General features: G+C 41.2%; 1 protein-coding gene across 3 annotated transcripts; it reads right to left on the bottom strand.

Moving 5' to 3' along the window:
* Nucleotides 1–3117: 3117 nt before the first annotated feature.
* On the bottom strand, nucleotides 3118–11764 carry LOC306905028 (alpha-1-antitrypsin homolog). Of its 3 annotated transcripts, none has more exons than XM_079475359.1 (5): nucleotides 11566–11764; nucleotides 4275–4984; nucleotides 3883–4153; nucleotides 3644–3788; nucleotides 3118–3519 (listed from the first exon to the last, which is right to left on the bottom strand). In XM_079475359.1, exons 2-5 carry the CDS (start codon nucleotides 4945–4947, stop codon nucleotides 3331–3333), a joined length of 1278 nt encoding a protein of 425 aa, XP_079331485.1. In that variant the 5' UTR covers nucleotides 4948–4984; nucleotides 11566–11764; the 3' UTR covers nucleotides 3118–3330. The 3 variants fall into 3 exon arrangements, with proteins under 3 accessions (XP_079331485.1, XP_079331484.1, XP_079331483.1); XM_079475358.1 differs by lacking the exon at nucleotides 11566–11764 and adding an exon at nucleotides 5176–5431 and having other exon boundaries at nucleotides 4275–4954; XM_079475357.1 differs by lacking the exon at nucleotides 11566–11764 and adding an exon at nucleotides 5176–5415.
* Nucleotides 11765–13473: the final 1709 nt, after the last annotated feature.

The following is a 13473-nucleotide window of genomic DNA, read 5'->3' as shown; positions in this document are numbered from 1 at the left end:
AACAACAGCTTAAATTCGTTTAGTGACGCTTTAAATGCAAAGAATCTAAAAAAATCTAAAGCTTTCTATGCGAATTTAGGCATGGACATATTTTCTTTTATGCATGTTGTCCCTCAAATTAATAATATTCCAAAACTAGGGTATGATTAGGACTGTTTCAGGAATCCATTTAGAGTGGACCAATTTTAAATCTGAATATTGACATGAAGAATGCATACTGCATTGTAAGAGAGCTTTGAATAGATTCTGGTATCAGGACAAAATAAAAAATATATCTCATTTGTATGCTGTTATGGTTGCCAATTTCATAAAAACAGTGTTTACAGACAACTAATATAAAATAATAAATATTAAGACATTCATAGAAAATGTGATATAGTGAGACAATTTCTAAGACTAAGTTATGTCTTAGTTGTATTATGATTACAGTCAAACATGAGACTGCAATGTCACCCACCATCCATCAACATTCAATAAAATAAAAATAATTCAAATTAAATATTTTTATTCAATATTTTAATAATATTGATGAACTCAAGACCATTTTGGGCAGAGCATTAAACCAAAAATGACAAGTGCTAAAATACAACCCGAATTCCGGAAACGTTGGGACGTTTTTTAACAAATTACTAAAAAAGCAAGCAGTTTTGAAGAGATTCAGCTGGTAGAACATCTAGTGACTAATTTAGTTAATTAATATCAGTTCTGTAACATTATTAGCTATAAAGGGGATGTCTTAGAGAAGCAGAGTCTCTCAGAAGTAGACTGCATCACTCATCGGCATGATTTTGTCAATGACATTACTAAATGGGTCCAGGAATACTTCCAGAAACCACTGTCAATAAACACAATCCACCGTGCCATCAGCAGATGCCAATTAAAGCTCTATCATGCAAAAAGGAAACCATATGTGAGCATGGTTCAGAAGTGCCATCGTGTCCTGTGGGCCAAGGCTCATTTAAAATAGACTATTTCAAAGTGGAATAGTGTTCTATGGTCAGACAAGTCCAAATTTGATATTCTTGTTGGAAATCAAGGACACCGTGTCCTCCGGCCTAAAGAGGAGGGAGACCTTCCAGCTTGTTATCAGCGTTCAGTTCAAAAGCCAGCATCTCTGATGGTATGGAGTAGAGAATGCTGAAAGGGCATATAAAGGTTTTAGAGCAACATATGCTTCCTTCCAAACGACTTCTATTTCAGGGAAGGATACTTGTATACGACCACGAACTCTTCAGCTGCTGGAAACCTATATAAGGCAAGAATGGGACCAAATTCCAACACCAAAACTCCAGCAACTCATAGCCTCAATGCCCAGACGTCTTCAAACTATTTTGAAAAGAAAAGGAGATGCTACACCATGGTAATCATGGCCCCGTCCCAACTGTTTTGAGACCTGTAGTAGGCATTACATTTTAAATTAGCTAATTTAGTGGATAAAATTGTACAATTTCTCAGTTTAAACACTTGCTATGTTATCTATGTTCTATTGTGAATAAAATATTGGCTCATGTGATTTGAAATTCCTTTAATTTTAATTTTATTCAAATTTAAAGCAATCAACTAGCTCTGTGCTTTTAAGTGAAAAACTATAATGTCTAGCCGTAACGAGCGGCTAACGGCAACTTAATGTAACTACAGTATCACAGTACTCAAACGAAACAACAAAGACTAACACCTTAACACTCAGTCAACGAGTAATTCAAAAAACAAGCTGTAATACTCTTAAATAACAACAGCCACAGTCCAGTTCAGCAGTTAAAACAAGATAGCAGGGTAAATAGCACTCACGCACTACGGCAGACTTCTGGTGACTATTCGCTGCCTTTAGCTTTTTGGATTAAACGTTTTTCATGATCTACATGTGATAAAGAATTTTGGACTTGATTTTTGTAGCTTGTTGCTGGTGCTCTGCTGTGGCCATATGATGACCATCACCTCCATACCCATATGTGAATGTACCTGCTGGCAGTCTATGCTGTGAGTGCAGAGTTCATTAATTTGCCATCAGGAAAACTGCCTTCGCGTGTTATTCACCTGGCATGTCCCATGTGGTATTGAGGGTTTGTCTCTTAATGCTCAGTGTGTGAGCCTTACTGAGCATGAAAGTCATTAGCGGTTTGAAATGCTTAGTGAATTGGGATAACTGACAACTTGAGACAATAACTGAAGAAAGATGTACATCTGCGGATCTAGGAGACCAGCGTGATCTCAGTTTCTTGTTTACAGTGTCTTGAAGAAAGAAACAACTGTGCCACCACGGGGTGGCTGGGAAAAAAAATCTGATTTATATCAGATCTGTTTTTATTAAATTCTGTTGCATTTAATATAAGGGATCCGGCACAACTTGCTTAAAGCAAAAGGTCACTTTACAATTGAAAAATCATTGGTGTGGGGGTAGTGTTTGCTTGTGCAAAGGTAGGCTTGAGTGCAAGTGTAGCTATGTTGTAAGTTTTGCAATACAGACAGAAACACCAAACAGAAGAGTTTCATAGTCCAGAAACAAATATTCTATAAAGCTATCGAGTGTTTAGCACAAAATGAATTGTTTTTTGTTTTTTTCACATATTTGTTAATGTATGTATGTACTTTATATTAGTATAATTATTATTATTACTTAAAATCTGAGAAACATGGGTAGACAGCCCAGAACATTTTCCCAGTATTTGTTTCAAAAAACGGATGTGATCTGTTTTCTATCATACCACACACAATAATTGATGCATTCTTTTTTATGCATTTTATCTCTCACCTGAAGAAGACATGCTTCAAACGGCTTTGCAACCACTGGTGGATTAGTTGAGGATATGGTATTGATTGAGCACACTATTCTATCAAATGCTCTATTAAAAGGTTAAAATTCAAAGAGGGGAATAAACTAGGGGTTATGTCAAATTTCACTCTGTTGTGCAAGCAAAACCTATATTCCTGAAATTGTTTATGTAAATATGTATTTACTTTACGGTTAACTTATTGTAAATATGTATTTGGAAAAAAACGTCTGCCAAATAAATAAATGTAAATGTAGTAAGTAAATGACACTGCCTATAGGCAGCAAACCATGAGTGTTGCAAGTCAAAATACCTGACACCTGAGCAATGGAGATAAGCCAACAACAGAAAGAATTACAGTGCCTTTATCAACCAACAGAACACCTATGACTGTTATAAATTGCTCTCGCTCATTAACCGATTAAATAATAAATTGAAATATTACACTTTGGGCAACTAATTTGGCTAGCATCATAAACATTTATTGTGGTTTACAATGATATCTTTACAAAGATTAGCAGGCTTATGGTGAGGGGCAGCACATTCTGTTTTAAAAAGGATCTCATTTAGCTGGATTGGAGATCTTGCCCATGAAGAGGATACTCTTGGTGCTATCTTCTACAATCAACACCAGGAAAGGCCTGTTGAGGGTCACAGTGTCTGGCAGGGACATTGGCATTATTTCTATTGTAGTTACAGCTGCTGCCTCAGTGCCTTTCTCATCCACACTGAGAACTGCTTGATGGACAACCTGAAGATCGGGTCAAAATGTGAGAAATGCTCTAGACATTTTAAGTGTATTCAAATTATGTTTAATCTTACCTTAATTCGCCACCAGCCACTGATAATAACAGAGACAAATTTTTCCAACATACCTGCGATGCCTTGACTTTGACCTCTGTGATTCCAGAGAAATCTGCTTTGTCACTGAATGCATCGACTATTCCCATTTCCTGTAAAGTCTCTTTTAGTTTGAATGTTGCAGAGATGGAGAATTTGGGCATATACAGGTCCACGGAGCTACAGGCAGAAAGGTTATATATGGTCACACATTTAAAACCGAAGAAAAGGTCAGAGTACAGAAGCAGTATTTTAAAGCTATAGCTAGTGATACCTTCGGAAGAGTTTTTCATGCCAGTTCTTTAGATGGTGTCTGCAGATGGAGTCCTCCACCTCCTTTATCTTGCCTTCATCAGGAAGAATGATCATCATAGAAGTATTGCCTTTGTAGGGTACCATCAAAACTGTAGTGTGGTTTTCATGGTCCTGATATATGTCATAGCGCCCTGTTCTCTTCATCATGTCTACTTCTACCGTGGTGTCCTTGTCCAAATGGAAATTAGCTCTGTGTGTCTGCTTTATATCAAATTGTTTGTCCCATTTTCCTACAAGGACAAAATGCAACTCAAAGTCAGTCAACAGAACAAGATTTCTACAAAGATCAGTATGTAGGCCTATATATATTAACAATTTATCTGAAAGCAAATATTATATACAGTGTTTCACCTCTGAAGTACATGTAGTTTATCAGCATCATCACCAAGCTTGGGTCCACATCCTTCACCATATCAGTTATCTTGTCATGGGTTTTCTTGGCAATAAACTTGTTAATCTCTTGTGCTGCAGTATCAGGCTTGGAGAAATCAACACTGAAGGCTTCACTGCTAAAGTAATGGTGAATGTCCTTAAGGAATTTATCAATCACTTTGAAGTCTTTTCCAATGGCCACACCAGCACCAGCCTCAAGCTGCATAGCATCCTGGCTGTGTCCAAGCATGTGGAGCAAGTGCTCATAACCCTCATTGACCTGTTGAGGCTGCAAATTGCTGTAACCCAGACTGTTATATATCTGGGAATGAGTGTCACTCTTGGCACCAAGAGCCAGCATGCTCAAAGCCATGGCAATACCAACAGGAGAGAAGAAAATGTTCTTGCCCTGGGCTTCGGGATGGAGAGCTAGTTTCTTGTAGAGAGCAAAGGCAAAATCAGCATTGTGTGGGGCAAGTAGATGGCAGGCATCATTTCCCTCATGATTGGGGTGGGGTTCATCTTTCCCATGGTGAAGATGGTGGTGGTGATCTGCTGAATGATCACTGTGGTCATGGCCATCATGGGGTGCAGCCCAGGCAGTTGCCACAAGCAGCGCAGCAATTACACAGCAGTATACCTTTTCTCTCATTTTTCACCTAGATGTTTTAGAATCAAACAGCACAATACTGTAAAAACAAAATGTAATGTGGTTTTATGCATTATCTGAAAAAAAGAGTATTTATCTAATAATCTAATCCTTTAACCTCACTTTTGTAAATTGCTTTGAATAAAGGCATCTGCTAAATGTAACTATTATATTTGATGTGGTAGGTAATACCTAAAAAACATGTATTGTCAATTTTGATACATCACTTACCAAGTCCTGTTGTCAGGCGACTCTTTGGACTGTGCTTTGTCAATTTATAGTTTTTCAAGTATCAGCTGACTGAAAACTTTAAACATTAACCAGTTTCCACCCCATTCTATGAACACAATCACTAATGGTTATCTACTCTACATCTAGTGATGCAACACGGTTTTGGACTTCTGCATCAGGGGTTTCAATGCTGAAGTTGTGTGTTTGTTGAGGTTTATTCGAAAAATATAGATTGTCAATACCACTTAGATCAACTAGTCTTTTATAAAGCTGTCTGCTTGTTTTATCCTGATGACGAATTGCCCAGCAATCAAAAGCCATTTGAAGTTTCTTAAAATTAACTATTTGGTCAAATTTAAAGGTAAAAAAGGACCAGCGTGTACTTTTTTGGATGATCTATTGACAGATATGCAATGTAATATACATAACTATGTATTCAAGTCAAGTCAACTTTATTTATACAGTGCATTTTACAGTTTTCATTGTTACAAAGCAGCTGTACATGAAACATATTGACTTTAAGCAAAACATTTAAAGTTAAAACAAAAAAGGTGTTTTTCATTTTAGGAAGAGCATTACTGGAAACAGTAAATCTCAGAAGACATACACACAGAGAGATTTCTGCCGTGCCGGATGTTTAGTGAGATGCCTTCATCATTACCTGGCTCGACTTCTCTAAGCTATTATTGCTCAAAATGTGTCTTTCCCATCTCGAGGAGAGTGAAGTCAAGACACCTGTCAATGTCCTTTTTAAATACTCCCAGGGAGGAGGGCAGGGGTGTAGGGGTTTCCACATTTTTTTAGATAACACTTCAAATGTCGAATTTGTCCAGTTGGATTTTGTAGAATTTTGAGGTATAGATGTTTAAGATGGATCTGGTAATTCCAGTCATTTGTGCGCTTATTAACAGGCCAACCAAACACAACAATGCTAAACAATTATAAAGGAGTTATCAGATTTTTTATCAAGTGTGATTCCTATTACTGATAGTCTTTTAATCCTGGGTGATTTTAATATTCATGTCTGTTGCCCAGATACACTTTTGACTAAAGAATTCTTAAATCTTGTGGTTCGTTTAGTCTTATGCAGTCAGTATTGGAGCCTAATCATATCCATGGGCATACTTTAGACAAAATTGTATCTCTTGGTTTTTCCATTAATAATGTGAACACTGTTGACACCTCTCTATCGGATCATAAACCTGTCATTCTTAACACCTTTTTTAATGTTTCACTGTCAGATTGGCAAGCCTGTAGGGAAACGGCTTTACTGCCAGTCAGTTTGTAGACGCATATAATATTTCTGTAACCTCTAGATCACATGTAACACTGGGGTCGGTGCTCGTATGCAAACGCCTGGTGGCCGGGCCTTTCCCCAAGGGGTCCGGCCGGGCTCTGCCCGAAGGAGCGACCTCGAGAGAGGATGGACACTTCATCACTCTGGAGTTGCCCATGGTGAGAGGCGGCGGGCTGGTGTGGGTTTGCTTATAGCCCCCCAGCTCTACCGCCATGTGTTGGAGTTTACCCCGGTGAACGAGAGGGTCGTTTCCCTGCGCCTACGGGTCGGGGTTAGGTCTCTCACTGTTGTTTGTGCCTACGGGCCGAACGGCAGTGCAGAGTACCCGACCTTTTTGAAGTCTCTGGGAGGGGTGCTAAAAAGTGCTCCGATCGGGGACTCCATTGTCCTACTGGGGGACTTCAAAGCCAATTTGGGCAACGACAGTGACACCTGGAGGGGCGCGATTGGGAGGAACGGCCCCTCTGATCTGAACCCGAGCGGTGTTCAGTTATTGGACTTCTGTGCTAGTCACAGTTTGTCTATAATGAACACCATGTTCAAGCATAAGGGTGTCCATCAGTACACGTGGCACCAGGACACCCTAGGCCGCAGGTCGATGACTCGACTTTGTGGTCGTTTCATCTGACCTGCGACCGTATGTTTTGGACACTCGGGTTAAGAGAGGGGCGGAGCTGTCAACTGATTACCACCTGGTGGTGAGTTGGATCCGATGGCAAGAGAGGAAGCTGGACAGACTCGGCAGACCCAAACGTACTGTAAGGGTCTGCTGGGAACGCCTGGCCGAGTCTCCTGTTAGAGAGATCTTTAAATCCCACCTCCGGCAGAGCTTCAACCGGATCCCGAGGAATGCTGGAGACCTTGAGTCCGAGTCGACCATGTTCTCCACCTCCATTGTCGAAGCGGCCGCTCGGAGCTGTGGCCGTAAGGTCTCCGGTGCCTGTTGAGGCAGGAATCACCGAACCCGGTGGTGGACACCGGAAGTAAGGGAAACCGTCAAGGGGAAGAAGGAATCCTATCGGGCCTGGTTGGCTTGTGGGACTCCTGAGGCAGCTGACGGGTAGCGGCAGGCCAAGCGGACTGCTGCCCGGGTGGTTGTGGAGGCAAAAACTCGGGCCTGGGAGGAGTTTGGTAAGGCCATGGAGAAGGACTATCGACTGGCCTCGAAGAGATTCTGGCAAACCGTCCGGCGCCTCAGGAGAGGGAAACAGTGCCCTACCAACGCTGTTTACAGTGGAGGTGGGAAGCTGTTGACCTCAACAGGGGATGTCGTCAGACGGTGGAAGGAGTACTTCGAGGATCTCCTCAATCCCACCATCACGTCTTTCACTGAGGAAGCAGAGGCCAAGGGCTCAGAGGTGGACTCGTCCATAACCCAAGCCGAAGTCACTGAGGTAGTCAAGAAACTCCTCAGTGGCAAGGCTCTGGGGGTGGATGAGATTCGCCCTGAGTACCTCAAGTCTCTGGATGTTGTGGGGCTGTCTTGGCTGACACGCCTCTGCAGCATCGCGTGGCGGTTGGGGACAGTGCCTCTGCGATGGCAAACCGGGGTGGTGGTCCCTCTTTTTAAGAAGGGGGACCGGAGGGTGTGTTCCAACTACAGGGGGATCACACTTCTCAGCCTCCCCGGGAAAGTCTATGCCAGGGTACTGGAAAGAAGAATACGGCCGATAGAACCTCGGATTCAGGAGGAACAGTGTGGTTTTCGTCCGGGCCGTGGAACGCTGGACCAGCTCTACACCCTCTACAGAGTGCTGGAGTGTTCATGGGAGTTTGCCCAACCAATCCACATGTGTTTTGTGGATTTGGAGAAGGCATTCGACTGTGTCCTTCGCAGCATCCTGTGGAGGGTGCTTCGGGAGTAAGGGGTCGGTGGTCCTTTGCTAAGGGCTATCAGGTCCCTGCACGACAGAAGCAGGAGCTTGGTTCGCATTGCCGGCAGTAAGTCGGACTTGTTTCCCAGTGCATGTCGGACACCCTTTGTCACCGGTTCTGTTCGCAATTTTTATGGACAGAATTTCTAGGCGCAGCCAGGGGCCGGAGGGTGTCAGGTTTTCGTCTCTGCTATTTGCGGATGATGTTGTCGTGTTGGCCCCTTCAAGCCAGGACCTTCAGCATGCACTGGGACGGTTTAAAGCCGAGTGTGAAGCGGCTGGGATGAAAATCAGTACCTCCAAATCCGAGGCCATTGTCCTCAGTCGGAAAAGGGTGGCTTGCCCACTTCAGGTTGGTGAAGAGTTCCTGCCTCAAGTGGAGGAGTTTAAGTATCTCGGGGTCTTGTTCACGAGTGAGGGAAGGATGGAACGGGAGATTGACAGACGGATTGGTGCAGCTTCTGGAGTAATGCGGTCGATGTACCGGTCTGTCGTGGTGAAGAAAGAGCTGAGCTGCAAAGCGAAGCTCTTAATTTACCGGTCAATCTACGTTCCTACTCTCACCTATGGCCATGAGCTTTGGGTCATGACCGAAAGGACAAGATCCCGGATACAGGCGGCCGAAATGAGCTTCCTCCAAAGGGTGCTCGGTCAACCGGGAGGAGCTCGGAGTAGAGCCGCTGCTCCTCCACATCGAGAGGGGCCAGCTGAGGTGGCTTGGGCATCTGTTCCGGATGCCTTCCCCGGAAGGTGTTCCGGACCCGTCCGACCGGGAGGAGACCCCGGGGAAGACCTAGGACACGCTGGTGGGACTATGTCTCCCGGCTGGCCTGGGAACGCCTCGGTGTCCCCCCGGAAGAGCTAGAGGAAGTATCTAGGGTGAGGGATGTCTGGGCATCTCTACTTAGACTGCTGCCCACGCGACCCGGCCCCGGATAAAGCGGAATGGAAAATGGATGGATGGAACGCAACATGTACTGATATTATAAATGTGTGTGTCCCTGCAAAAATGGTATCTCCAAAAAGCAGACATCAACCAGGGTTTAATGAATGTACAAGTATCTTATGAGATTGTTAAAAACCTTATGATAAGTTGTCACTTTTCTGATTTAATAAATAGATATGCTAATAATTCAAGAGTTCTGTTTAGCTCAATAAATTCTGTATTAAATCCATTAACAGGCACTTATCCAGAACCTATTAAAGAAGCCTGTGATAGTTTCCTGAAAATCTTTACCCGTAAAGTCAAGACAATCAGAGCTAGCATTCGGCCTAAATCTGATTATTTTTTAGACCCTTTCTTAGGATCCGCAGTTTTTTTATGATTTGAAGCCAATCTCACTTTGTAATCTAGTAAACATAGTTCAGCATTTACAAATTGTGAATCAGATGTCATTCCTTCTCGTCTATTTATTTAAGTTTTAGATGTCATTGGTCCAGACATTGTCAACATTATCCACAGTAGGCTAGTAAATTTTATAGTTCCATCACGACTAAAGCATGCCAACGACTAAAGCATGCCATAACACATCCTCTTTTGAAAAAGCCTCGTTTGTATCCCTTGGTTTTAAATAATTATTGTCCCATTTCTAAGCTTCCATTTCTATCAAAAATATTAGAGAAGGCTGTCTATCATCAGCTGATCTTCTTTTTATAAATAAAAAGTTTTTATGAATTTCAATCTGCTTTCAGATCAAAATACAATACAGAGACTGCCCTTTTAAAAGTACATAACTTAATGCTTGCTACTAATTCAAGAAAGGGAGCTATTTTGATTTTCTTCAACCTTACGGCAGCTTTCGATACCATTGATCATAATATTCTTTTAAATTGAATAAGTCAACTGGTAGTTATTCAAGGAAATGCTCTTAAATGGTTCTGTGCCTACTTAAAAACAGAAGTTCTGTAGTTCAGATGGGAAATACATTTTCTGACTTTAGCGCTTCCTGTTGTGGGGTTCCCCACTGATCAATTCTGGGGCCCATCTTATTTTCCTAATGTCTGATTCGACTCAGGTTTATCTGTCAAAAATTCAATATTGCATACCATTTTATGTAGACGATGCACAGCCTTATCTTCCACTGAAAGTAGGTCATGATGATGAGTTAGGTGATTTACTGACCTGCTGTCACAAGATTAACCCATTGATGCCTCAGAACTTTTTACAATTAAATGAAGCTAAAACAGGATGCCTAATATTTTGTTTTATCACACTGTCTGTACACACGTTCTCTGATCTAGGTCTTATTGTCCCAAATCTGCACAAGGAAGTCAGAAACCTGGTTGTTGTTTTTTACTCTTAGCTTAAATTTGATAAGCAAGTAAACTCTGCTGTTAAGGCGGGATATTTCCATTTAAGTAATATTGCAAAAGAATGTTGTCGTTTGAGGATTTGAATCATGTTATACATGCTTTTATTATGTCAAGACTGGATTATTATTAGATTAGATTAGATTCAACTTTATTGTCATTACACATATACAAGTACAGTGTAACGAAATGTAGTAAGAAGAAAAATACAGCATAACATGGGGAAGGTGAGGAGAAAAACAAGCACACAATACACCATAGACAAGATTTGCAACAGGGGAAGTAATCCAGCTCCAGCAAGCAGCCATCCGGTCCTGCAGCCATGACGGCGCTGGTCACAGACCCGCTTGTCAGGCTGGCGGTTCAAAGCATACGTCTTTGTTCATGAGAACCACAGGAATTCCGAAGTACAGTCTTTAACGATTACAAAATGCTGCAACTAGATTGTTAACTGGGACCAAGAAACAGGTCACTGTTTTCCCCAGGCCATGCCTTTTCGGTTTGCGGCTCTAGAACAACCTTCCACTGGAAATCAGACGCTGTGCATCTTTAGATAATTTTAAGATAATTTAAAAGGACATTTACTTAACCGGGCATTTGGTGTGGGAGTCTATATCTGATAGTTGTATATTTCACTGCTTGTCATGTTGTCTTTCTAAAATAGGATAATAGATATATTCTTAAAGAGGCCATAACTCATGCAGTTTTTGCATATCTAATGTTAATCTTGAGTACTTACTGATATTTGAAGTTTACACTACTCTGTGTTTCTATAGTTTGATCCAATTTTTAAAAGATAGATACAGCTGTAAGATTATTCACGGGGGGGGGGCTTGAGAAGGAGGTGGAACAAAATTGCCACACATTGTCTACAAAACACAGTTTACTTCACTCATAAACTTCACTTACCGCGTGCAGTTCATGTCCGGCGTCGTTTAGGGCTGGGAACATTGCTCCATCTATCGGTTTCAAACAATTTCCAAATACAGCAATAGCCACCGTTTATAACATTCATCACCCAAAGGCAGTGAACAGACAAACACAGCTGAGCTTTGCGAACGTAGTTCTCTCTCTCTCCTGCACACAAGTGAAAATGACTTGTGCGTATGCTGCTTCTCCCGCTCTTCCTGGTTGATGCATGCTTTTCCAGGAGAATTGTTCAATAAGGGTTAAGTAACGATTTTTCATGTTTGAAAGAAACCACTGGAAACCTCTACGAACACTGGGGGATTGTATTGAGCACAGAAATACTACGTCACAGTCAAACTTATTTTTTGACGAGTTGACCATGTCAAGCATGAAAAGACAACACGTTTAACATTGTAAATAAGTCTGAATGCATGATACACATTTGCAGGGCCACTTTAAATGGAAAAACAAAATTTTTCAGGAGTTGGCAACATGGCTCTCAAAGACAGATTACTATCAAATAAAATGCCAAGATTATTTGCTGACAATGAGGGTTTTATGGAACATCCCTCAATAAGTAAAGCAGTATTCTCGGTTGTTACGTATGGTCCAATAAGTAACATCTGTTTTGTCCGAGTTTAGCAATAAAAAGTTGTTACTCATCCAGTTTTTTATATCAACTATACATTCCATTATTACTTCATCCATGAAGCGTTATGTTTTTATTACCTTAGAATGAGCTATTTCTATTCTAGCATGTATTTCGCCATGTGTCAGCCATCGTAGTGCTCTGAAAGGGGGTGGAGTGAGCTGTTTGCAATTCACAACCTTGACGCTAGATTTCACTGAATGTTCCTTTAAACAGCAGAGTTCCCAGTGACATACAGTTGGTCATAAATAGACAAGTGTCACAAACGTGGAGGGAACAAGGACAGATGATCCAGGCGCAGACAGCAGGCAAGACTTATTTAATAATATACAAAACAAAAACCCACAAGGAGGTAAAACAACATAACATGGGTATAACATGAAGTAAACATGAACATAGACTAACTACACTAGACAAGACAATACAGCACTAGTAATTAACTACAAATAAATCAACTAGATTAACACTACAAACCAGGAGGGCAACAAGGGACACACAAGGCAAAAGTGATGCAGCACAAGACAGAAGACACAAGGGTATTAAATAGGGAACCAATCAAGAGGGGAACAGGTGCAGGGCATGTAATAACTAATGAGACAAGAGGGCGGGAACAGAGACCACACCAGAGAGAGCGTATGGCAAGCCATAAGGGCCATAAATGCCTCCATACACATTAAACATGAGGGTCTGTCATGAAAATAATTTACCTGAAATTTTAAAGTAAACTTAAATTAACTAAAGAAACAGTATCATAAGTTTAAAAAGCATTGACTCAATTATTTCTTTCATTTCTTTGAAAGAAAATGTTATGACATGAACTACATTCATTCTATATCTTGAGTTTTCAGAATGGTTAAAAAACAGTCCCCTCACCTGAAACATTTGTATGATTGGCGAACATAGGTTGAACAGCTAGGCTTCTGAATGAGTCCCTGAATTAAGTTTTTGTTCTCAGATCTCTGCTAACATTTCATAGGAAGAAAGAAAATCAATGTTTTAGACAATCTAGTTTTAGTTTGTATCTATTTGAATGCCATGTTTACAACAAATGAATTCACAATACAGCTTGTTAAGGCTGTTTACAGAGCTGCATGTGGCCATAAAACTTTCAATTTAATACAGCTTCTTCTGTACTGGATTACATCCTCATTTATTCTAATACACAGACATGTAGAGTGTAGGGTAGATAATCCATGTGTTCAGGCTTTAGGTTGAAAAGCTATTATAGGTTAAAAAGCCCTTGTGGCACAGCAATAGAC

Source organism: Barbatula barbatula (assembly GCF_947034865.1).
Source record: "Barbatula barbatula genome assembly, chromosome: 15".
In the NCBI taxonomy this organism is placed as follows: Eukaryota; Metazoa; Chordata; class Actinopteri; order Cypriniformes; family Nemacheilidae; genus Barbatula; species Barbatula barbatula.
The sequence above is the reverse complement of the archived record's forward strand: the minus strand, read 5'-3'. Positions and strand labels throughout refer to the sequence as shown.